This window comes from Balaenoptera musculus, chromosome 12 (genome assembly GCF_009873245.2).
Source record: "Balaenoptera musculus isolate JJ_BM4_2016_0621 chromosome 12, mBalMus1.pri.v3, whole genome shotgun sequence".
Taxonomy (NCBI): Eukaryota; Metazoa; Chordata; class Mammalia; order Artiodactyla; family Balaenopteridae; genus Balaenoptera; species Balaenoptera musculus.
Genome location: NC_045796.1, coordinates 53,419,265 through 53,444,390, shown reverse-complemented (window position 1 = coordinate 53,444,390; position 25,126 = coordinate 53,419,265). Strand labels below are relative to the sequence as shown.

The following is a 25,126-nucleotide window of genomic DNA, read 5'->3' as shown; positions in this document are numbered from 1 at the left end:
AAACTAAAAATAGAATTACCATATGATCCAGCAATCCCACTCCTGGGCATATATCCAGACAAAACTATAATTCAAAAAGTTACATGCACCCCTGTGTTCATTGCAACACTATTCACAATAGCCAAGACATGGAAACAACCTAAATGTCCATCAACAGATGAATGGATAAAGAAAATGTGGTACGTGTATACAATGGAATACTACTCAGCCATAAAAAAGAATGAAGTAATGCCATTTGTAGCAACATGGATACAACTAGAGATTATCATAGTAAGTGAAGTAAGTCAGAAAGAGAAAGAGAAAGACAAATACCATATGATATCACTTATATGTGGAATCTAAAATATGGCACAAATGAACCTAACTACGAAACAGAAAGACTCACAGACTTAGAGAGCAGACTTGTGGTTGCCAAGGGGGAGGTGGGGAGGGGAAGGGATCGACTGGGAGTTTGGGGTTAGTAGATGCAAACTATTACATATAGAATGGATAAACAACAAGGTCCTACTGTATCGCACAGGGAACTATATCCAATATCCTGGAATAAACCATAATGGAAAAGAATATAAAAAAGAATGTATATATGTGTATAATTGAGTCACTTTGCTGTACAGCAGAAATTAACACAGCATTGTAAATCAACTATACTTCAATTAAAAAAATAAAGAACTTAAAAGGAAGATTTGTATGTATATTGATAGGAGAATGGACTTTAAAATTGGGAATCAGTTGGGAATTGCCAATTGATATGATAGAGTATTATACATATTTAAAATTTTCAGTAATTTTAATGACATAGTAAAAGGCTCATGATAAGCAAAAAAGAGATGGAAACTTATGATTACAGAATGACCTGAACGAAAGAAAAATTCATTAAAAAAAAGACTTGAAGTTACTATGCTAAAATGTTAACAGTGTTTGCCTCAGGGTGGAATATTTTGTTACATCTTTACACTTTTCTGTATTTTAAGAATTCTCTGAGATGAGCATGTTTTATTTTTTGTAAAATCAGGAGGAAATACATTTTTAAAATATACATTTAAAAAGATAGATTTCAAATATAATTAGAGATATATTATCCTGCTAAAGAGAATTTCATTTAAATTTCAGGGCTTTAGGATCAGATACAGGAGGATCAACCAGAAATCCAGCTGCCCACTGTGGGGTTGTTGGTTTGAAACCTAGCTATGGCTTAGTTTCTCGTCATGGCCTCATTCCCCTGGTGAATTCAATGGATGTGCCAGGAATCCTAACCAGATGTGTGGATGATGCAGCCATTGTGTTGGGTATTTATGCAATTCCATGTAGTTTCAAAGCATTATCATTTCACTTCAGTACTGTGTCTGTCACTCATAAATATTTCTACTTACAGGTATACTAGCTGGGCATGATCCCAAAGATTCTACCACAATTCAAGATCCTGTTAAGCCATTTACGCTTCCCAGTTTGACAGATGTGAGCAAACTGTGTATAGGAATTCCGAAGGTAACTCTGTCTTTACAAAAGTACTGTCAAGTCAAATACAGAGCACAGACTTGGGAAACAGACTGGTTGGGTTTGAATCCCTGCTCTGCCACTTTTATTAGCTATGTGACCTGAGCACATGAAAATAGATATGTTAAATTACTAACCTTTTAAAATCTTAACTTTGAGCTTAGCAATAATTTTTTGTTCTGGGAGACTGTGCTGTGCATTGTGAGATGTTCAGCAGCATCGCTGGCCTCTAACCCTAGAGGCAGCGTCCCCCCCACCACCACTGCCCCACCAGCAAGACTGTCTGCAGATGTTATCGGATATCCCCTGGTTGAGAGGAAGAGGAGAGGAAACTGCCCCCAGTTGAGACCACCGCTGTAGAGAAATACTGTAAAATCTTTAAAACCTTCAATTAAGGTAATAGGTGTGCCTACTTTTAAGGATTTAGAGAGAAACAGACCTAGTTGAGAATCCTGGATCCTCTACTTACCTGCTATGTAACATTAGGACAGTTAGTTAACTTCTCTAGTCTCAATATTTTTCATTAATAAAAAGAAGAATGATAATACCTACATCGTAAGACTGTTAAAAGCATTAAATGAGAGAACCTTTGGAAAGTATCTAGCAGAGTGCCTGATATATAATGAACATTTAACAAATATAAGTTCTCCAACCAGATCTCCAATCTTTAATATTATATCGAGCCCCCAGTATCTAGTACTGTGCTTGTCACGCCATAAACAGTCTTAAATTAGTTCAATCTTTCTAGCTACCTGCTAGCAATTTAATCAGATGTTCTAACGTATTGCCAAAGTTTCTGGAGTACAAATTTTTATAACACCATCTACACAGATATTCTAATTTTTGTATTTTGACTTTTTCCATTAAGGAATATCTTACACCAGAGTTGTCGAGTGAAGTACGATCTCTTTGGTCCAAAGCTGCTAATCTCTTTGAGTCTGAGGGGGCCAAAGTAATTGAAGTGTCCCTGCCCCACACCAGTTACTCAATTGTCTGCTACCACGTATTGTGTACATCAGAAGTGGCGTCGAATATGGCAAGATTTGATGGGCTAGAGTATGGTAAGTTGCCTGTATTTTGGATTTTTAAGGAAGTTGTCTCAAACATTTGTAAGGTTCGTTTATTAGTAGCAAAAAATATTATTGCCAGGGATAATGTTAAGATTTATAGAAGTAAATCAGTGAATCCCTTTACCTTTGTCATTTTAGCATTCACACTATTCATCAAAATATCTCTGTATCTTCAGCTCACCCTCTGGACTGTATCTTGAAGGTAGAGTATTTTAGCTCTGTATTCTTAGTCCATACAGTGTGGTACCTGGCACAGGGTAGGAGCTCAGTAAACATCTGAATAAAATGAATGAATGAATGACAGAGTGAACAACTGCAGTTTCCCTCTTCATCATCGTCTTCTCTCTCCTTGATTCCTGACAAGTCAGTCAGTCCAAACGCAGATAAAAAAGAGAAACCATTAAGGTCAATCTCATGAAATTTTAGTATTGATCACAAATGTGAATCTGGACCTGCTTTTCAGCCAAAACTTTACTTCCTTTTCAATTAATGTTTTGTGGGTTTTTGTTTGTTTGTTTGTTTTTGTTTTTTGTTATCAGGTCACAGATGTGACACTGATGTGTCTACTGAAGCCATGTATGCTGCAACCAGACGAGAAGGGTTCAATGATGTGGTGAGAGAAAGAATCCTCTCAGGAAACTTTTTCTTATTAAAAGAGTAAGATAATCAGCTTAGGAATTTTCCCCATTCTTGAAAACTCCATAGTAAAGTAGTAGCATGTCTATCAAGTCTTATAAGTTGAGATATTTGCTAAGGAAGCAAAATCCTTATGATTTAAATTAGAAATCATAATTAAAGGCCCATTTATGGTACTTTTGGCTCCTGGTTATTCAAAAACAAACAAAATCATTGATGCTCTAGCTAAATGATTAGTACAAGCTAAGTAGGAAGCCCTGAAGGATTTTAGCCTCATTAAATGTCCCCTATTATTGCCACATTGACTGCCCTGAGAGCCTTAAGCAGGAAGTTACATTGGTGTCTCTTAAAAAACTTCGTGAATCAACTTAGTTTTCCCTTGCATCGTGTATCTGTTCGTTCCAAAAAAGAATTTTAAATTACTATGACTTTGGTATAAGTTTGTTCACCATCTTGTGAATAGGATTCATCTTACATACTACCAGGTCTGTCTAAGAGGATGTGAGAAGTGTGAAAAAGCAAGAGTGGTTGTACCGAATAGCTTCCTGGGGTTTTGCTCTATGTCCCATAGATAGATAGATACATAGATACATAGATAGATAGATAGATACATACATACATACATACATACATACATAGCATTTTATTCATCTGTGCATCTCCTCAGGGCCAATAGTTAGGATTACTTTTTCCAAAGATACTATTTGAACAGCTACTATGAAAAACAGTATGGAGATTCCCCCAAAAATTAAAGATAGAATTACCATATGATCCAGAAATCCCACTTCTGGGTATATATCTGAAGGAAAGAAATCACTGCCTCAAAGCATTATTCACAGTAGCCAAGACATGGAAACAACCTAAGTGTCCATCAACAGATGAATGGACAAAGAAAATATAGTGTGTGTGTGTATATATAGATATATAATAATGAATAATATTCCATTGTATGTGTGTGCGCATGTGTGTGTGTATATATATATATATATATATATACACACACAGAGCAATTTTATAGTCAATTATATCAATAAAGCTGGAAAACAAAAACTAAAATTATTATTTGATTAATGGGGAAATCAAAGGGCTTTGTTTATTCGCTTTCCTTCTAATGTTGTCTAATGTCTGAAAATGGTTGTTTCATTTTGTCTAGTTTTCGGTTGTTTAAAATGGCAGAGTAAATCCATCCCTAATATTCCCATCATTGATGGAAGCAGAAGTTGGGCTTTTGAACCATATTTAAAGTAGGAAGAAGTTTAATAGAAGTATTTGTTCTTTTGTAAAAAGATGTTGTTAGTACATGATTTAAGCCATCAACTGTTGGGTAAATTATACGTGATGCCTGCATTCATCTCCCTGTAGATCCTGTGGTCAAATGATAATAAGGACATCTGATATTTCTATAGCATTCTTTCAGGATAAAAAAGATTTCACATTTTTATCTCATTGTATTTGGTCCTCAGAAAGATTGGAGTTGTTATATCCATTTTTCAGGTGAGGAAACTGAAGTTAGAATGGTTAATACTTTTGCCAGCCTTCATTAACAGCTTCAGGAGGATCTAAGGAGTATTTTCTTTTTCCCTTTCTTTGCATCATTGACTTATAGTCACGCCTATGTCTGGCTAATTCCTTAATCTTTTCAGTAAAGTAAGCGTTTTTTCTTTTGGGGGGCGGGTGGGGAGTAACCATATCCTTTATTATTATTTTTTATTACCACAATTAGTTTAGTGAACATCTATCATCTCATATAGACACACCATTAAAGAAATAGGAAGAAAAATTTTTTTTCTTATGATGAGAACTCTTAGGATTTACTCTCTTATCAACGTTCCTGGATAACATACACAGTGTTAATTATATTTATCATGTTGTGCATTACATCCCTAGTACTTATTTATTTTATAACCGGAAGTTTGTACCTTTTGACCACCTTCATCCAATTCCCCCTCCCTCCACACCCCGCCTCTGGTAACAACAAATCTGATCTCTTTTTCTGTGAGTTTGTTTTTGAAGTACAATTGACCTACAACACTGTGTTAGTTCCTGGTGCACAGCATAGTGATTTGATATTTTTCTGCATTTCAAAATGATCACCATGATAAATCTAGTTGTCATCTGTCACCATACAAAGATATTACATAATTACTGACTATAATCCCCAAACTGTACATTTCATACCTGAAAGTTTATAACTCTTAATCTCCTTCACCTATTTCTCTCCTTGCCCCTCACCCCCCTCTTCTCTGGCAACCACCTGTTTGTTTATCTGTGACTCTGTTTCTGTTAGTTATGTTTGTTCATTTGTTTTTTGGATTCCACAGATAAGTGAAATCATACAGTATCTTTCTCTGACTTATTTCACTTAGCATAATACCCTCTAGGTCTATCCGTGTTGTCGCAGATGGCAAGATTTCATTCTTTTTTATGGCTAATTTTCCATTTTGTATATGTATTGATACTACATCTTTATCCATTCATCTACTGATGGACACTTAGGTGGTTTTCAAATCTTGACTATTGTAAATAATGCTGCAATGAACATAAAGGTGCATATATCTTTTCAAATTAGTGTTTGTTTTCTTTGGATAAATACCCAGGAATGGAATCGCTGCATTGTGTGGTAATTCTGTTTTTAATTTTTTGAGGAATCGCCATACCTTTTTCCATAGTGGCTGCACCACTTTACATTCCCACCAACAGTGCACGAAGGTTCCCTTTTTCCTACATCCTTGCCAGTATTTGTTATTTGTTGTCTTTGATAATAGCCATTCTGAAAGGTGTGAGGTGATATTTCATTGTAGTTTTGAATTGCATTTCTCTGATGGTTAGTGAGGTTGAGCATCTTTTCATGTGCCTGTTGGCACATCTGTATGTCTTCTTTGGAAAAATGTCTGTTCTGGGCCTCTGCCCATTTTTTAATTGGTTGTTTATTTTTTTGATGTTGAGTTGTATGAGTTCTTTGCATATTTTGGACATTAACCCCTTATCAGATATAGCATTTGCAAATATCTTCTCCCATTCAGCAGGCAGGCCTGAAGCATCTTTTCATGAATTTCACATTTCCATTCCTCAGCTATACCTGTCTGTAAAGTACAAAATTGCAAACACTGCATACCTTCCCCAGTTACTGTTTCCAGAGCCTGCTTTCTAGTGTCTAATTCTGATGGCATGTTAGAATTTTCCAAAACTTCAGAGTCCTTATAATAATTATAACTATAGATGAAATAGAACATTATAATAATAGAAAGAGGATTGGAATGAGCCTCCAGAGACCTAAGTTCTAGTCCTTCCTCTACCCCTGTCAATCTTTGCAGCCTTTGGAGAGTCATTTAGTTGCTATGCACTTGATTTTCCTCACCTGAAAATGAATGTTCTGGTTTAATGATGTCCCTGGAAGTGTTAATATTTTGTGATTATATGTGCAGAATTGCATCTACTGGTGATTTTTAATTAATTCCAGATATACAAACTTTTAGAGTAATAGCACGGTTGAACAAAATTCATTTTTATGTGTTGTTAGGAATCTTACTGGTGCCTGCTCCAACAGGCCAAGAATCCAGTGATTCTTTAACAAGCCTTATGCATGAGAATTGATTCAAAGAAATAACAGAAAGCCCTTAAAGTGTCATCTATTTTTTTAACAAGGCTTATGCATGAGAATTGATTCAAAGAAATAACAAAAAGCCCTTAAAGTGTTGTCTACTTTTTTCCACAGAAACTATGAGAATTATTTTGTCAAAGCACAGAAGGTGAGACGACTCATTGCTCGTGATTTTGTGAATGTTTTTAACTCTGGAGTGGATGTCTTGCTAACTCCTACCACCTTAAGTGAGGCAGTGCCACACACGGAGTTCATCAGAGAAGACAATAGAACACGAAGTGCTCAGGATGATATTTTTACACAGGCTGTAAATATGGCAGGTGAGGATCCCTCAAGAACATTCTGGTTTTCTTCAAATGTTTAGGTAGACACCCTGGTCTTCTACTTCGGTTCTAGCTAGATTGTTCCCTAAACGCAATAGCTTGTCCTTCTGGAATGCTTAGGAATGTGTGTTTGTGTGTGCATGTGTGTATTTATAGGCACGCACACGCTTGCACTTACCACACACACATACATTAATTTTCAAACCTAGAAAAGTTGAAGAAGTCGTATACTGAATACCCATATGTCCTTTGCTTGGATTCATCCTTGTTAACATCTTGCCTCACTTGCTTTCTCCTTCCTCTCTCTCTCTCTCTTTCACACACACAAACGCACACACACTCTTAGCTTTTATTTGAATAATTTGAAAGTTTCAACATCATGTTACTTCACCCCTAAATACTTTAGCATGAATCGTTTAAGAATAAAGACATCCTCCTACATAACCACAATTCCATCATCACACCTAAGAAACCTAACACAAATACAATAATATTCCAAATACAGTTCATATTTAACTTTCCTCAGTTGTACCAAAAATGCCTTTTATAGGGTGTTTTTTCCCTGATATATTATATTTGTTTATAATATCTCTTAAAGTCTAGAATAGTTCCCCAGTTCTCTATGTTTTATAACAGTCTGAACCACATCAGACTGTTAACAATTTTTGTTTTAATCATCAAACATAATGTAGGAAACCCAAGGGCAGAGGGAAAAGTCTGTTGTATTTATCTATACTTTTATTTACTGTGTTCATTTCTCCCTGATGTATCAGATCCTTTGTTTTACCATATCCTTTCTGTTTGGAGAACAGTTAGCCATTCTTTTAGGGTAGGTCTGCTGGCAACCAGTTCTCTTAGCTTTCTTCTGAGAATGTCTTGATTTTCCTTTCATTTTTAAAGGTTATTTTTGCCGGATATATGATTCTGATTTGACAGTTCTTTTCTTTAGCACTTAAAAAATGCCCTGCTACTTTCTTCTGGCCTGCACAGTTACTGATAAGAAATCCCCCACCTTTTAAAATTTTTGTTTTAAGTGACATTGACTCTCTTGAGGAGTCTAGTCCGCTTGACCTGTGGGATATCCCATCTGTAATCTGAATTTGTCGTATTGCTTCCTCATGATTGGGTCGAGTTTAAAATTTTTGGCACAAATACTACATATGCTTCATGTCAAGAAACAGTTAAATATCAGTTTGTCCCACTTTTGGAAGCTAAGTTAATCCCTTGGTTAAGGAAGTAACTCCCAGATATTTTCCTTATAAAGGCACATTTTCCTTTTGTCAGTTGTAAGCAAGTGGTGATGTGATACTTTGAGACAGTGTTTCCCAATAAACTTGAACCCACTTTTAGCATCTATTGATGATCCTTGCCTGAATTAAGTATTACTTAGAGAATTACAAAATGCTGACTTTTCTAATTCTATCATTCCTTCTACATATGTTAGCTAGCAGCCTTCTCTAAAGAACAGCTTTCCTGGGACTTCCCTGGTGGTGCAGTGGTTAAGAATCCACCTGCCAATGCAGGAGACATGGGTTCGAGCCCTAGTCCGGGAAGATTCCACATGCCACGGAGCAACTAAGCCCGTGCATCACAACAACTGGGCCTGTGCTCTAGAGCCCGCAAGCCACAACTACTGAGCCCGCGTGCCACAACTACTGAAGTCCACGCGGCTAGAGCCCGTGCTCTGCAACAAGAGAAGCCACCGCAATGAGAAGCCTGTGTACCACAACAAAGAGTAGTCCCCGCTCGCCGCAACTAGAGAAAGCCTGCACGCAGCAACGAAGACCCAACGCAGCCAAAAAATACATAAATTAATTTAAAAAAAGAAAAAATAATTTTTAAAAAAAGCTTTCCTTTTTTAAAAAAATTCAATGTATTATAAGTAATTAACTGTCATTATTTTTGATGCTCAAATTTAACCAACAGTTGTGTATCCTTTAGACCAGCCCCCAGTCATTTTTGAAAACTTTCTTATTTTATGGCATAACAAGATGTCCCAGTCTCTCCTACTTTCTCTGCCCCAAAACTAAAATTAAAACTACCCTGAATTACTATTTTTCATCTAACAAATTGGCAAAAATTCAAAAACTCAACAACACACTCTATAGGTGAGGCTGTAGGAAAACACTCATTTTGCTGATAGGAGTTGAAAAGGTACAACTTTTTTGGAGGGAAAGTTGGCAAAATATCTAATTACATATGCATTTATCTTTTGATGAAACAGTTCCTCTTCAGCTGAGAAACGTTCAGGAATACCAAAAAAATACACAAGGTAATTCACTGGGACTTGGCATGAAATAGCTAAATACCGAAAACAACCAAAATCTCCAACCACAGAAGAATGGTTGAATAAATTATGGTAAAACCACATGATGGAATACTATGCAACTATAAAAAAGGAATGAAGAAGGTCTATGTGAACAGATATACAGTGATTTCTAAGATATATTAAGTGAACAAAGGAAGATACAGAAGCATATAATTTTTGTGATTCTTTTTTATTAACCTTATCCTGTCTTGTACCTACTGGCACTGGAAAGTGGAAGAGGTCTCTGCATCTTAAGGTGGAGAATTAATCAGCATTTAATGGGTCTCTTTCTTTTCCTCAGGGTTGCCAGCAGTGAGTGTCCCTATGGCCCTCTCAAGCCAAAGGTTGCCAATCGGACTACAGTTTATTGGACGTGCATTTTGTGACCAGCAGCTTCTTACAGTTGCCAAATGGTTTGAAAAACGAGTACAGTTTCCTGTTATTCAGCTTCAGGAACTAATGGATGATTGTTCATCAATCTTTGAAAATGAAAAGTTAGCTTCTGTTTCTCTAAAATAGTAGTGATAACTATCATACAAATTATAATGACTTTTAAAGATTTTATATTCTACAAAAGTCAAGTGATCTTGTAATTTGGTTCATTGTCAACACAGTCATTCCTTGGAATCGCTTTTTAAAATTCTTGTGATATAGTTAATTACTTATGAATAATCTGTCAGCATTTATTAAGCATCCACTAAGTATAAACAAAGTGCAGGATTTCTATTATAATACGAGATACATGTTCCTGAAAAATGATGCATTCTGTAAAAATGTTCATTAAAAAGAACATTGCTTACAGTACTAGTGCTGTACTGTGCTGTAAGCAATCTAAGTACTAGTAAACCTCTCAAAACTTGTACATCTTTGTAACCAAAGCACTAACAAAAACAGTCAGTGGTACCTCCAGAGATAACCTGGACAGCCCAGCCGACAGGCAGCTCAACATGCCGTGGAGGCCGCCTCAGCGGATGTTAAAAATGCACAAAAACAATAAAATGGGAATATCCACTTCTAAGTCTGAGCAGAGCAGGTAGAAGAAGAGCTCTGAGCACAGGAGGAAGTGCAACCTGCTGGGGCCCAGAGTCCTGCAAGATGGGGGTGTGCCTCTCTCTCTGGGGAGAGCCCCAGGTGCGGACTCTCCTTTAAGAATAGAGCTGCAATGACTGAGAACTTTTTTCCTTTCCTGCTAACAGTTAAAATGTTACTTCTGCCATTCCAGAGCCCCATGCCAAGGAACCAGAGTAACTCCATGTTACACTGAGTTCACTCTAGTTCCATCACAAACAAGCTCAGTGATGCCATAGAGACATTTGTTGTGACCTAACAGACCACACTGGACTCGAAACTTGGTAGCTAGTGGAGCATGGTTTTAGTGAGAAAGTTTCAAGATACACAAGTAAGATCCCATATGAAAAACCTGTATATAATTTGGTGAGGATGCCAAAGAGAAGAAGCCCATGGACCTCCTCCCTTACCCCAGATTCTCTATTCCTTATGGTTTTCTTACCCTCTTGACTTTCTTTACAAGTGCTCTCTCTTTGGGCTCCTTGAGCACAAAGAAACATTAATGGGAATATGTATTCAGAATCTGAAAAAAAAAATCTGATGAAAATCATATGTTTACCCACTATAAAGTTTCATCGTTGGATTTGTCTTTGCCAGAACACCATTGTCATCTCATGTTTATCATGTGTTCTAATTTGACACTTGTTTATTGTTGATAAGTATAAGTGGGGAGCTGAATTATTATTTAACAGATTCACTTTGTTTAGTAAGAAAAATGTCCTTTCTAAATATGAAAGACATGAAGGAAAAACATAGGCAGAACCTTCCCGGAACCACTAGGATGTTGAGTGGTGGGAGTTTAACCTGCCTGGTACTTTTCATTAATAATTTTCTCTCCCCCTGGGATCCTCCCACTCCCAAATACTCTATCTGATAAACTTTACATAAAAGTTTTCTGTGCCAGGCCCATAGGCCCACTAGGATTCTTAAATATTTTGACATGAGTCCCTGAAAAAGGAAGAAATTCATGACAGAGAATTGCTTTACTTTGTAACACAAGAAAACTCTTAGTTGGGGGGAGGTAGTATGATGCAAATGGCAAGCAGATGAATCTTTGCCCGTCTTTTTTTTATGTGTGTATAATTCAAAATAAAAATTTTTCAAAGAATATTTATGTAATTTCTCTTATTCCTATATCTCTGCTTGAGTTACACTACATTGGAACTGGAAATAACGAAGTGAAACATTTACTGTTCTCACGTAATAACACCCAACTAGCGTGAAATGATACCTAATCTGTTCTTTCTTTTCCATCTTTACCCTAGATCTGGTAGATCTCATTTTGCCAAATCACTGTCTGGGAATTTAAGGGGAAAATGGTTTCTGTGTGTCAGCTAATTAAACCCTGAAATTGTTAGCAACAGGGCTGCCACAGCAGAGCACGTCAGAAAGGCGAAGGTGGCTGCAAGTGTAAGATGAGTGCCTTGATAAGACAGCGAAACAAAGCATTGCTAGAGTGAAAAAATGTGATGTGTTCACAAAACTTCGCACCCTGACAGCACACAGAGCCAAATCCAAGCCAGGTCCGTGTTGACCAACACTTAGCGTTACCAAGAAAATCGCTTGAAACCAGGGAGGCAGAATGTTCTCTTTGAATGGCTATTTGACACCAGGTGGTTGGGAACACAGGACTGTGGGCAATCTAGAAAAGACAGCATGGTACAGAAGAGGAGCTTCTAAAAATGACGAAGAATGGTGATTCCTATGGGGAAATCACCTGCACCTTCTACAGCGGACAAGATATATCTTTAGGATTTTAGAACAGGATCTGAAGAACAGTGAAAAGAGATCTGGTTACAGGGCACCAAAAAGTAGACCTCAGGGATTCTGTAAACTGTGTCATACCCTGTTCCAGTTTAAGTAAGGGAGCAAACTAATGGGGTTTTCACAATAGTTTCTATTATGAACTTTGATTTATTAACTACTTTTACTCTCCCTCCCTTTCCTCAAATATCTGATTATGCTGAGGCTAAATATGTGTTGCCTGTGCGAGCCTGGGGTAAAATTTACTCATTGCGTTTAGAAGCACCAGAGGACAGTTTAAAGTAGAAGGCTTTCCTCAGTTATTTCATAACTTTAGCAGTGTATACACTAGAACAAAAACCTGAAAATTTAATGAAAGCAAATAACACGAGAAAACCCCAGCCAACATTAAATAAAAGTAATTACGGGATTTCAGAGGGGCTTTCATTTCTTTTTCTTTGTACCTCAATGGAATATAAATCCAAAAAGACTTTAGGAACTTTATTAAAAATTTATTATTACAATGGTGTAAAAGTAAATAGTTGAGGAAATCACTGAATTGATAAAAATAGGGGAAAAGGTTAAAACCAGGAATAAGATTACAAGTTAACAATGCTTGTCAAGGTATTTATACAGATGCTAAGGCTGTACAGTGTGATATGGTGGGAAATTTCCCAATTGCTTTCCTAGTGGGTAAGGCCACCAGATTTAAAAATCAGATATACCTGGGTTTGAATCCTATTACTGCCATTTACGAGCTGTGTAACCTGTCTGAGCTTCAGTATCCTGACCTGTAAAATGGAGGTAATATTTACTCCAAGGGAGGGTTGGGAGGATTAAATTTAAATGATGCACTTAAAGCACCCAGCATAACAACACAGAATAAGTATTCAAAAGTTTGGAGCTATAAATACATGCATACAATCATGAAATTATCATTTTCCCATGGACGCTATAGATACACATTAAACTAATACGGCCAAATTGCAATTTACTGAAAACTTATGCTAGAGACCAGCTATATAGCTCTCTGATGATCTGACTTCCTCTGCAGATAAAGTTTAAAATATCTGGAAGAACTGATGGACTGTGCGTTTTTAAAGCAATTTCCATGAGCCTATAATAAAGAATTGGCTAACACAGGGTTCAAAGTCCTGGAGGTCTTTTTTTGTTTTTTTAACATCTTTATTGGAGTATAATTGCTTTACAATGGTGTGTTAGTTTCTGCTTTATAACAAAGTGAATCAGCTCTGCATATACATATATCCCCATATCCCCTCCCTTTTGTGTCTCCCTCCCACCCTCCCTATCCCACCCCTCTAGGTGGTCACAAAGCACCGAGCTGATCTCCCTGTGCTATGCGGCTGTTTCCCACTAGCTATCTATTTTACATTTGGTAGTGTATATATGTCAATGCCACTCTCTCACTTCATCCCAGCTTACCCTTCCCCATCCCTGTGTCCTCAAGTCCATTCTCTGCATCTTTATTCCTGTCCCACCCCTAGGTTCTTCAGAACCTTTTCTTTTTTTTTTTAGATTCCATACATATGTGTTAGCATACGGTATTTGTTTTTCTCTTTCTGACTTACTTCACTCTGTGTGACAGACTCTAGGTCCATCCACCTCACTACAAATAACTCAATTTCGTTTCTTTTTATGGCTGAGTAATATTCCATTGTATATATGTGCCACATCTTCTTTATCCATTCATCTGCCTGGAGGTCTTTTAAAAGGCCCCTGTGCTCTGCCAACCAAGTGAAAGCAGGACTGACATGTTAAGAATGAAGCCTCCCAGGGCTTCCCTGGTGGCGCAGTGGTTGAGAATCTGCCTGCCAATGCAGGGGACACGGGTTCGAGCCCTGGTCTGGGAAGATTCCACATGCCGCGGAGCAACTAAGCCCGTGTGCCACAACTACTGAGCCTGCGTGTCTGGAGCCTGTGCTCCGCAACAAGAGAGGCCGCGATAGTGAGAGGCCTGCGCACCGCGATGAAGAGTGGCCCCCACTTGCCGCAACTAGAGAAAGCCCTCGCACAGAAACGAAGACCCAACACAGCCAATAAATAAAAATTAAAAAAAAAAAAAAGAATGAAGCCTCCCAAAATGTGGCTATCCCATATCCTGTGGGGAAAATGCTTTCGACAGAGCCAAGTTCTTCCTCATAAAACCTAGTTCCATTCCAACACATAGATACATAGATCGTTGGGGCCCCGAAATACTACAACTTAGCTCCAATTATTTTAACATGGGAAAAATTTAGGGTTGATGTTCCCTACAGCCAGCTAGTCTAGCCATAAAGGGGGAAAAGTTAATGAAGTGCCCCTAGAGCATCTGTTGGTTAAACAATTTCACTCCTTGGTGAATCTTCCAAGAGAAATTAGTTGTAAAATGGACCTGCGGAATAATATGATAGAATTGGCATCAGGTATCTGCCAAGGTGAAAACTGAAAACTTTAGCATAGTTCATATAGCAGGACCAGTTGTCTTCAGAGGCCAATCATAGTATAGAATTCTTATCTTTCTGTTCTCTGTGACACGAGTGTATGCATCTAAATCACCAACATACAAATCACTAACATACAAACTAAAAGGATGCAAGGCCAGAATTCAGAGTTTTAAGGCTTATAATAACCAAATAAATTCTAATACAGTATACTATTTGAACAATTCTATCACAAGCATGTAAAAAGACATGGAGCAAGTTACATATGAATTATTTTCTTAGCTATCCCACTTTAGTCCTCCATGGAAATGGCCACTAGAATGCAGATAATTGGTGCAGAATTAAGGTAGTGTTAATGGGAAAGAGAGAGAGATATTATAAAATGAAAATCAGAAGAATTTAGAGCTCAATTGGATTCGAGGGTATGGGAGAAAGGAGGGAAAGAAACATGATTTTTATACTGAGAAGTGCTCTCAACTAGAAAAATGATGTTAAGCTTAATAAAAACAAGGAAAGCAGGAATGATCTGTAGGGGCTGAAGATGAATTCCACAATCAAGGAGAAGTACCTAACAGGTAGTGGGAAAAGAGGCAAGTCAGACAGATGGAGCTTGGGAAGTCAGGACAGACAGTGAAGTCTATCCCTGCTCCCCCCATGTTTAGTTATGAAAATTTTCAAATACAAAGCACTGAACACTCACATACCCACCAGCTATATTCTACCATTGACATTTTACTGTATTTATTTTATCACATATCTATCCTCTACTATCCCTATTCATCCATTAATCCACCTTATTTTAAAAATATGTATCTCAAAGTACAGTTTACCCTAAATACTTAAGCGTACCTATCATTAACTTGAGTTCAATATTTGTTTATGGGTTTTAAGTAAAACTTATATACAAAGAAATGCACAAGTCTTAAGTGTACGTTTCCTGAGTTTTGACAAGTGCATGCTCCTGTGTAACATAAACCCCTGTCAACATATAGACCATTACTGTAATTTCTGTCACCCCAGAAAATTTCCTTATGCCCCTTCCTAGTTAATTCCTGCTCCCACCCCTCCAGAGGCAACCATTCTTCTGGTTTTTTTCCCCAACACAATTTAGTTTTGCTTATTCTAGAATTTCATATGAATGTAATCTGCACTGGGTCACCTAAAATGTTATTCAGGAAATGCAAGATCTCAGTTTTTGAATTTGATTCAAATTGATTTTAAGAGGTTTGTTTTCTCTAGTTACAAAGGTAATGCTTGTCCCCTGGTGGGAGACAACAGAAAAGCACATGCACAAAAAAATAAAAATCACTTACTATCTCACCATCTAGATGTATGTATATGTATATACATACCTATTTTTATCAATAAAAATGGTGTCATACTTCACATAGTTGTGCAACCATTACCACAAGATTCCAGAACGTTTTTATTATCCCACAAAGAAACCCCACACCCATTAGCAGTCACTCCCCGTTCCACTCTACTCCCAGCCCCTGGCAACCACAAATTTACTTTCTGTCTCTATGGATTTGCCTCTCCTGGACATGACATATAAATGGAATCATACAGCATGTGACCTTTTGTGTCTAGCTTCTTTCATTTAATATGTTTTCAAGATTCATCCATGTTGAAGCATGTATCAATATCTCATTGTTTTTATGGTTGAATAATTTTCCAATTTGTAGACATATCACATGTTAATTTATTCATGAGTTGATGGACATTTGGATTGTTTCCATTTTGGTAATGAATAATGCTGCTATGAACATTCATGTACAAATGTACACATTCATGTACATGTGTTTTTATTTTGCTTGTATATATACCTAGGTGTGGAATTGCTGAGTATTATGGTAACTGTGTTTAACCTTTTTTTTTTTAAACATCTTTATTGGAGTATAATTGCTTTACAATGGTGTGTTAATTTCTGCTGTATAACAAAGTGAATCAGCTATATGTATACATATATCCCCATATCTCCTCCCTCTTGCGTCTCCCTCCCACCCTCCCTATCCCACCCCTCTAGGTGGTCACAAAGCACTGAGCTGATCTCCCTGTGCTATGCGGCTGCTTCCCACTAGCTATCTGTTTTACATTTGGTAGTGTATATATGTCCATGCCACTCTCTCACTTTGTCCCAGCTTAACCTTCCCCCTCCCCATATCCTCAACTGTGTTTAACTTTTTGAGGAACGGCCAAACTTTTCCAAAGTGGCTGCACCATTTTACATTCCCACCAGCAATATATGAGGGTTCCAATTTCTCCATATTCTTGCTAACCCTTGTTATTGTCTGTCTTTTTTAGTTTAGCAATCCCAGTGAGAGTGAAGTGATATCTCACTGTGATTTTGATTTGCATTTTTCTAATAACTAATGATATTGAGTATCTTTTCATGTGCTGACTGGACAATTATATATATATATATATACACACATATATACATATATATTATTTATATATATATATATGTATATATATATACACACACACACATATATATTTTGGTGGGGGGAAGAAATGTGTATTTAAATCCTCTGCTCATTTTAAAATTGGGTTGTCTTTTTATCGTTGAGTTTAAGAGGTTTTTTAAAAGATATATTTTGGACACGAGTCCCTTATCAGATATGTGATTTGCAAATATTTTCTGCCATTCTGTGAATTGTCTTTTCATGTTCTTGATGGTTTTCTTAAAAGCAGTAAAGTTTTTTATTTTATCCAAGGCTAATGTATCTATTTTTGCTTTTGTGGCTTTTGCCTTTGGTGTCACATATCAAATGTACCTGTAATGAGGCGGAGTCAAGATGGCAGGTGGGAAGACACAGAGTTAGCGTCTCCCCACAACTAGGGGGCCTAACGGCTGCTGGTGGGGGACTCTGACGCCCAAGGGGATGGGAGGAACCCCAAAGTGAACCGGTAGGACATAGCGGGACTGAGGGGGGAGGAGAAGTGGAGGCCAGACAGGATTGGCGCCTCTGAGGCCGGGGAGATCAGGAGAGGCAGGCGGGAGGGACTCTCTGGGAAGACCAGGAGAGGAGCAGAGGGTGATTGCCTGGCCCACTGGGGCTGGGGAGACTGCTGAGCTCCCAGGCTGATCCCCTGCCCTCAGAGCCCCCTCCATGCCACGTAGGTCCTTGGGGGCATAGGAGGGAGGCCAGGGAGATCAGGAGAGGCAGGCGGGAGAGGCCCTCCCAGACTGGAGGAAGAGGAGAGGAGAGGAGGGTGTTTGCCCTGCCCACTCGAGCCCAGGAAGCCTGCTGGGCTCCCAGGTGAGGTCCTCTGCCCTCTGAGACTAGAGGTGGGGGGCACGCCTGGGCCCCTTCTGTTCCTTGAGCCTAAGCCCCACCCCCTACAGCCCTCAGGGCCTTTTCCAGCCCTGTGGTCCTGAGCATTGGCCCCGTCCACCGCCCAAACCTCACCCTTGCTTAGGCCCCGCCCTGCACAGCCAAGGCCTTCCCCCCCACCTTTTTTTTTCTTTTCCCTCCTCCTCTTTTTTACTATTGTGGTACTGATGTACCTTCATTCATCTATATTTTAATTTAAAATTCTTCCTAACATATCTGTTAGTTTCCTAGTCTAATTTTATTTTTTACTTCGTTATTGTTCTCTTTTTTTTCCCGCCCCAGGCAGATTGCGGGATCTTGGTTCATGAACCCAGGGTCGGGCCGAAGCTCCTGTGGTGGGAGCTCCGAGTCCGAACCACTGGACCAACAGAGAACCTCAGACCCCAGGGAATATTCATTGGAGTGAGGTCTCACGGAGTTCCTTATCTCAGCACCATGACACAGCTCTACCCAAGAGCCTACAAACTCCAGTGTTGGAAGCCTCAGGCCAAACAACCAGTAGAAAAGGAACACAATCCCACTCATTTAAAAAAAAAAATGAGATGGCAAAAAAATGTCACAGATGAAGGAGCAAGGTAAAAACCTACAAGACCAAATAAATGAAGAGGAAATAGGCAATCTACCTGAAAAAGAATTCAGAATAATGACAGTAATGATGATCCAGAATCTCGGAAATAGAATTGAGGTACGGATTGAGAAAATACAAGAAATGTTTAACAAAGATCTAGAAGAACTAAAGAACAAACAAACAGAGGTGAACAACACAATAACTAAATGAAAAATACACTAGAAGGAATCAATAGCAGAATAACCGAGGCAGAAGAACGAATAAGTGAGCTAGAAGATAAAATGGTGGAAATAACTGCTGAGGAGCAGAATAAAGAAGAAAGAATGAAAAGAATTGAAGACAATCTCAGAGACCTCTGGGACAATACTAAATGCACCAACATTTGAATTATAGGGGTCCCAGAAGAAGAAGAGAAAAAGAAAGGGTCTGAAAAATATTTGAAGAGATTATACAGTCGAAAACTTCCCTAACATGGGAAAGGAAATAGTCACCCAAGTCCAGGAAGCACAGAGAATCCCATACAGGATAAACCCTAGGAAAAACACACCAAGACACATATTAATCAAAGTAACAAAAATTAAATTCAAAGAAAAAATATTAAAAGCAGCAAGGGAAAAACAAAAAATAGCATACATAAGGAATCCCCATAAAGTGATCAGCTGATTTTTCAGCGGACACTCTTCAGGCCAGAAGGGAGTGGCAGGATATACTTAAAGTGATGAAAGAGAAAAACCTACAACCAAGATTACTCTACCCAGTAAGGATCTCATTCAGATTCGATGGAGAACTCAAAAGCTTTTCAGACAAGCAAAAGCTAAGAGAATTCAGCACCAACAAACCAACTTTACAACAAATGCTAAAGAAACTTCTCTCAGCAGGAAACACAAGAGAAGAAAAAGACCCACAAAAAACAAACCCAAAACAATTAAGAAAATGGTAATAGGAACATACATATCGATAATAACCTTTAATGTAAATGGATTAAATGCCCCAGCCAAAAGACACAGACTGGCTGAATGGATACAAAAACAAGACCCATATATATGCTGTCTACAAGAGACCCACTTCAGACCTAGGGACCCATACAGACTGAAAGTGAAGGGATGGGAAAAGATATTCCATGCAAATGGAAATCAAAAGAAAGCTGGAGTAGCAATACTCATATCCGATAAAATAGACTTTAAAATAGACTGTTACAAGAGATAGGAGGGACACTACATAATGATCAAAAGATCAATCCAAGAAGAAGATAGAACACTTATAAATGTATATGCACCCAACATAGGAGCACCTCAATACATAAGGCAAATGCTAACAACCATGAGAGGAGAAATTGACAGTAACACAATAATAGTAGGGGACTTTAACACCCCACTTTCACCAATGGGCAGATCATACAAAATGAAAATAAATAAGGAGACACAAGCTTTAAATGACACAATAGACCAGATAGATCTAATTGATATTTATAGAACACTCCATCCAAAAGTGGCAGAATACACTTTCTTCTCAAGTGCACATGGAACATTCTCCAGGATAGATCACATCCTGGATCACAAATCAAGCCTCGGAAAATTTAAGAAAACTGAAATCATATCAAGCGTCTTTTCTGACCACAACGCTATGAGATTGGAAATCAATTGCAGGAAAAAACTAAAAAACACAAATACATGGAGACTAAACAGTGCGCTACTAAATAACCAAGAGATGACTGAAGAAATCAAAGAAGAAATTAAAAAATACATAGAAACAAATGACAATGAAAACACGACAACCCAAAACCTATGGGATGCAGCAAAAGCAGTTCTAAGAGGGAAGTTTATAGCAGTACAATCTCACCTCAAGAAACAAGAAAAATCTCAAATAAACAATCTAACCCTACACTTAAAACAACTAGAGAAAGATGAACAAAGAAAACCCAAAGTTAGTAGAAGGAAAGAAATCATAAAGATCAGAGCAGAAATAAATGAAATAGAAATGAAGCAAACAATAGCAAAGATCAATAAAACTAAAGGCTGGTTCTTTGAGAAGATAAACAAAATTGATAAGCCATTAGCCAGACTCATCAAGAAAAAAAGAGAGGACTCAAATCAATAAAATTAGGAATGAAAAAGAAATCACAACTGACAATGCAGAAATACAAAGGATTATAAGAGACTACTACAAACAACTATATGCCAAAAAAATGGACAACCATAAAGAAATGGACAAATTCTTGGAAAGGTACAGTTTTCCAAGACTGAACCAGGAAGAATTAGAAAGTATAAACAGACCTATCACAAGTAATGAAATTGAAACGGTGATTAAAAATCTTCCAACAAACAAAAGCCCAGGACCAGATAGCTTCACAGGCGAATTCTATTAAACATTTAGAGAAGCGCTAACACCCATCCTTCTCAAACTCTTCCAAAAAATTGCAGATGGAGAAACATTCCCAAACTCATTCTACGAGGCCACCATCACCCTAATACCAAAACCAGAAAAAGATATCACAAAAAAAGAAAATTATAGACCAATATCACTGATGAACATAGATGCAAAAATCCTGAACAAAATACTAGCAAACAGAATCCAACAGCACATTAAAAAGATCATACACCATGATCAAGTGGGATTTATCCCAGGGATGCAAGGATTCTTCAATATACGCAAATCAATCAATGTGATACACCACATTAACAAATTAAGGAATAAAAGCCATATGATCATCTCAATAGATGAAGAAAAAACTTTTGACAAAATTCAACACCCATTTATGATAAAAACTCTCCAGAAAATGGGCATAGAGGGAACTTACCTCAACATAATAAAGGCCATATATGACAAACCCACAGCAAGCATCATACTCAATGGTGAAAAACTGAAAGCATTTCCAGTAAGATCAGGAACAAGACAAGGATGTCCACTCTCACCACTCTTATTCAACATAGTTTTGGAAGTCCTAGTCACAGCAATCAAAGAAGAAAAAGAAATAAAAGGAATACAAATTGGAAAAGAAGAAGTAAAACTGTCACTGTTTGCAGATGACATGATACTATACATAGACAATCCTAAAGACTCTACCAGAAAACTACTAGAGCTAATCAATGAATTTGGTAAGGTTGCAGGATACAAAATTAATGTTCAGAAATAAGTAATCTTTCTATATACAAGTAAGAATCTGTTAGAACCGCTTTGTCCAACACAGCAGCCACTAGCCACATGTAACTATTTAAATTTTAATAACAAAGAAAATTTTAAATTCGGTTGATTAGTAACATTAGTCATATCCCAAGTCGTCAGTAGTCACTTGAAATTTGGAGGGAAAGAGCCAATTTGGAATTATTTTCCATAGGCCCTATGGAAAAAATAAATAAGCAATAAAGGCCAGGAAAATTCTGAGAAAGAATAGTAATAAGAGGAACAGTCCTATAAGATATTAAAACATATTACAAGGCTATAATAATTCAAGTGTTTGAATAGACTGCTATATAATAAATAAAACAGAATAGGAATTCTAGAAACTTACTCCAACACCTATAAAAATTTTGCATGTGATAAAGGAGGCATTTCAAATCAGTGGTAAAGAGGAATTATTCAATAAATCATGTTAGGACTAGACTTCTAGGAAAAAAAACTGTATCCCTACTTCACTTCTTACTCCAAAATAAATTCCAAATGTAGCAAAGATGTAAACATAAAAGAAAGTCCTATTACAGGTTTGCTTATAGTAGCAAAGGATTGGAAACAACCTGAAGGCCCTTTAATGATTAAATAATCATGGTATATACATTCAATTTAATACTATTTAGTTAATGGGAAAGAACATTTGTATTATGTTCAGATAATATAAGTGGGCCACATAAGTGGCCCATTATCATTCCTTGTTAACAAAGAGGCAACCAATCCCTATTAAATATATCAGATTTGTTTAATTCTTTTTGTCTTCACCTGCACTAAGGTTGCCAAGTGTCCAGCACTGAATTGTGGTTTAACTTTCTGTCCAGCAAAAGGAAAATTTTAAAACTAGATACAAGATGCTTTTATCATTAAAAAATTACTGGAGGGCTTCCCTGGTGGCACAGTGGTTAAGAATCCGCCTGCCAATGCAGGGGACACGGGTTCAAGCCCTGGTCCAGGAAGATCCCACATGCCACGGAGCAACTAAGCCCATGCGCCACAACTACTGAGCCTATGCTCTAGAGCCTGCGAGCCACAACTACCGAGCCTGTGTGCCGCAACTACTGAAGCCCATACACCTAGAGCCTGTGCTCTGCAACAAGAGAAGCCACCGCAATGGGAAGCCCACGCACCACAACGAAGAGTAGCCCCCGCTTGCCGCAACTAGAGAAAGCCGGTGTGCAGCAACGAAGACCCAACACAGCCAAAAATAAAAATAAAATAAAATAAATAAATTTATAAAAAAAAAAAAAATTACTGGAAAAATTTTTTAGAAATAACATTATCCTGGTGGGTAGACAAAGCAGTGTTTGTAATAAGGGGAAAAGAGGAATACCTGAATAAATGACACCATTTGTGGAGTCTCTGTCATAACAGATTTTTTTGTTTTAATTTTTAATTTTTTTTTTTAAAATATTTATTTATTTATTTATTTAGGCTGTGTTGGGTCTTCGTTTCTGTGCGAGGGCTTTCTCCAGTTGTGGCAAGCGGAGGCCACTCTTTATCGCGGTGCGCGGGCCTCTCACTATCGCGGCCTCTCCTGTTGCGGAGCACAGGCTCCAGACGCGCAGGCTCAGTAGTCATGGCGCACGGGCTTAGTTGCTCCGCGGCATGTGGGATCCTCCCAGACCAGGGCTCGAACCCGTGTCCCCTGCATCGGCAGGCAGATTCTCAACCACTGCGCCACCAGGGAAGCCCCTAATTTTTAATTTTTTAATCTTTCTTTTTCTTTCTTTCTTTCTTTCTTTCTTTCTGGCTGTGTTGGGTCTTCGTTTCTGTGCGAGGGCTTTCTCTAGTTGTGGCAAGCGGGGGCCACTCTTCATCGCGGTGCGTGGGCCTCTCACTATCGCGGCCTCTCTTGTTGTTTTAATTTTTTAAACAAAATTTGAGATCCAATCTATTGGCTTCCTATCATGTAAAGGGAGGTTTTTAAATTTACAGTCCTCAACCTCATACACACACACAAAACACACACGTTCCTTCTTTCAATTACAGCATAATTTTTGGTTAGATAAAACTTAGCATTTACATTATTACAAGTAAGCTGCAGTGGATGCTGTGATGAGCCACCCAGCTCCCTCCTTAGTACAGAATATATCCCCCAGCTGCTGGAGGCACTGCTGGCAGACGCCTCTTCACCGGCAGCCTTGGAATTAGCTTCTGAGAGTCGGCTCACCGATGTCAAGACCCCTTCCCAGACATGGTGAGTGGCTGTCATTCAATGACTGCTCAGCATGGAAGTAAAAGGCCCTCACTGCAACTTGGGACAATTCTCAAGGGCCAGCCCAGCTTTAGAGCTCCCTACGGGTTCAGCTAAGGCCTTTATCAAGGCCAAATTTTTCATCTGCCCAATCCTGCTTCCTTGCTTTTCTTCCTTCCCACAGGTATTGATCTCAAGAGTTCTCCCTAATAAACCTCCTGCCTGCCAATCTCTGTCTCCGAGGCTCCTTCCAAGGAACGCAACCTGTGACAGTGGGTACCAGAAATGGTCTGAGAAAGCAGTTGCTAGGATGGGATTTTGGAGCTGGATCTGCTGTCTGGTTGGCAGAGCCCCAGTGTTGGTGGAAGGGGAAGCAGACAGCACAAGGCAACAGTGCAATTGTTAAACCTTCACTGGTGGTAGCAAAAGCACTAGCTGATGCATTGTGTCAGGCATTTGAGCAATAGGGGGAAAATGATAATATTGATAAAAGGACAGTGAAAGTGGCTATCGCTAAACTCAATTCATGCTTTAGAAAAAGATAACAGACTAAGAGTGATTAATTGACTTTATAAAGTGTGAAAATGTGAAAGCCGGAAGGCCTCCTTGGTAGCATGTAAAAAATCTTTTTTCTCCTGCAGCAAAGATGTAGAGAAAGCTGAGGACCAGGCTCAGGACTTAATCATAAGGGTAGCAGAGCTCCAAAAAAGTTAATCTCTCAGACAAGGCAGGCTTGCTCTGCCAAGGTCAGGGCCCTGGTTAAAAAAACAATAGGAGCCTGAGGATAGGATGGAGACCTCTGGATTGAGGCACCTGCAGAACTGGTCCATCCCTCCCTATTATGGGCTAGTCCTCCCCTCTTCTAGAAGACAATTTGAAGGCCACACACCTATGAAACAGCACGACCCCCTCAGATCTGCCCCAACCTCCCAGCCTGGCCACCAGGCCAATCACTAGATTTAAGTCACAACACAACTCAGCTGAGGAGTGCAGGACTCAGCAAACAGGTCCTGGCAGGGCCGGGAGAGAATCCATGGGACAGATTCAGAGGGTGTTGGATCAAAGCAGGCAAACATTACTTTGGATTCAACACCCTGGCAGGAACCGCAGGAGATGGTGCAAGCATGCTGTCAGGATGACCCCAGGAAGTAAGGAAAAAGCAATGATCCACATC

General features: G+C 38.5%; 2 protein-coding genes across 3 annotated transcripts in view; one reads left to right on the top strand and one right to left on the bottom strand.

The window, feature by feature from the left end:
• QRSL1 (glutaminyl-tRNA amidotransferase subunit QRSL1) overlaps positions 1 to 11,608 on the top strand; it is a 29,247-nt gene extending 17,639 nt beyond the window's left edge. The window contains exons 6-11 of one of the 2 annotated variants that reach the window (XM_036871422.1): positions 1,111 to 1,286; positions 1,373 to 1,485; positions 2,363 to 2,555; positions 3,104 to 3,221; positions 6,916 to 7,121; positions 9,734 to 11,608. In XM_036871422.1, coding sequence (XP_036727317.1) covers positions 1,111 to 1,286; positions 1,373 to 1,485; positions 2,363 to 2,555; positions 3,104 to 3,221; positions 6,916 to 7,121; positions 9,734 to 9,951 — 1,024 coding nt within the window. In that variant the 3' untranslated portion in view covers positions 9,952 to 11,608. Of the gene's footprint in view, positions 1 to 1,110; positions 1,287 to 1,372; positions 1,486 to 2,362; positions 2,556 to 3,103; positions 3,222 to 6,915; positions 7,122 to 9,733 lie in introns of those variants that run through there. The other variant, XM_036871423.1, reaches the window with a different exon arrangement.
• The window catches only part of RTN4IP1 (reticulon 4 interacting protein 1), a 105,476-nt gene that overhangs the window by 63,883 nt on the left and 16,467 nt on the right, over positions 1 to 25,126 (bottom strand). The gene's annotated exons all lie outside the window — the stretch shown is intronic.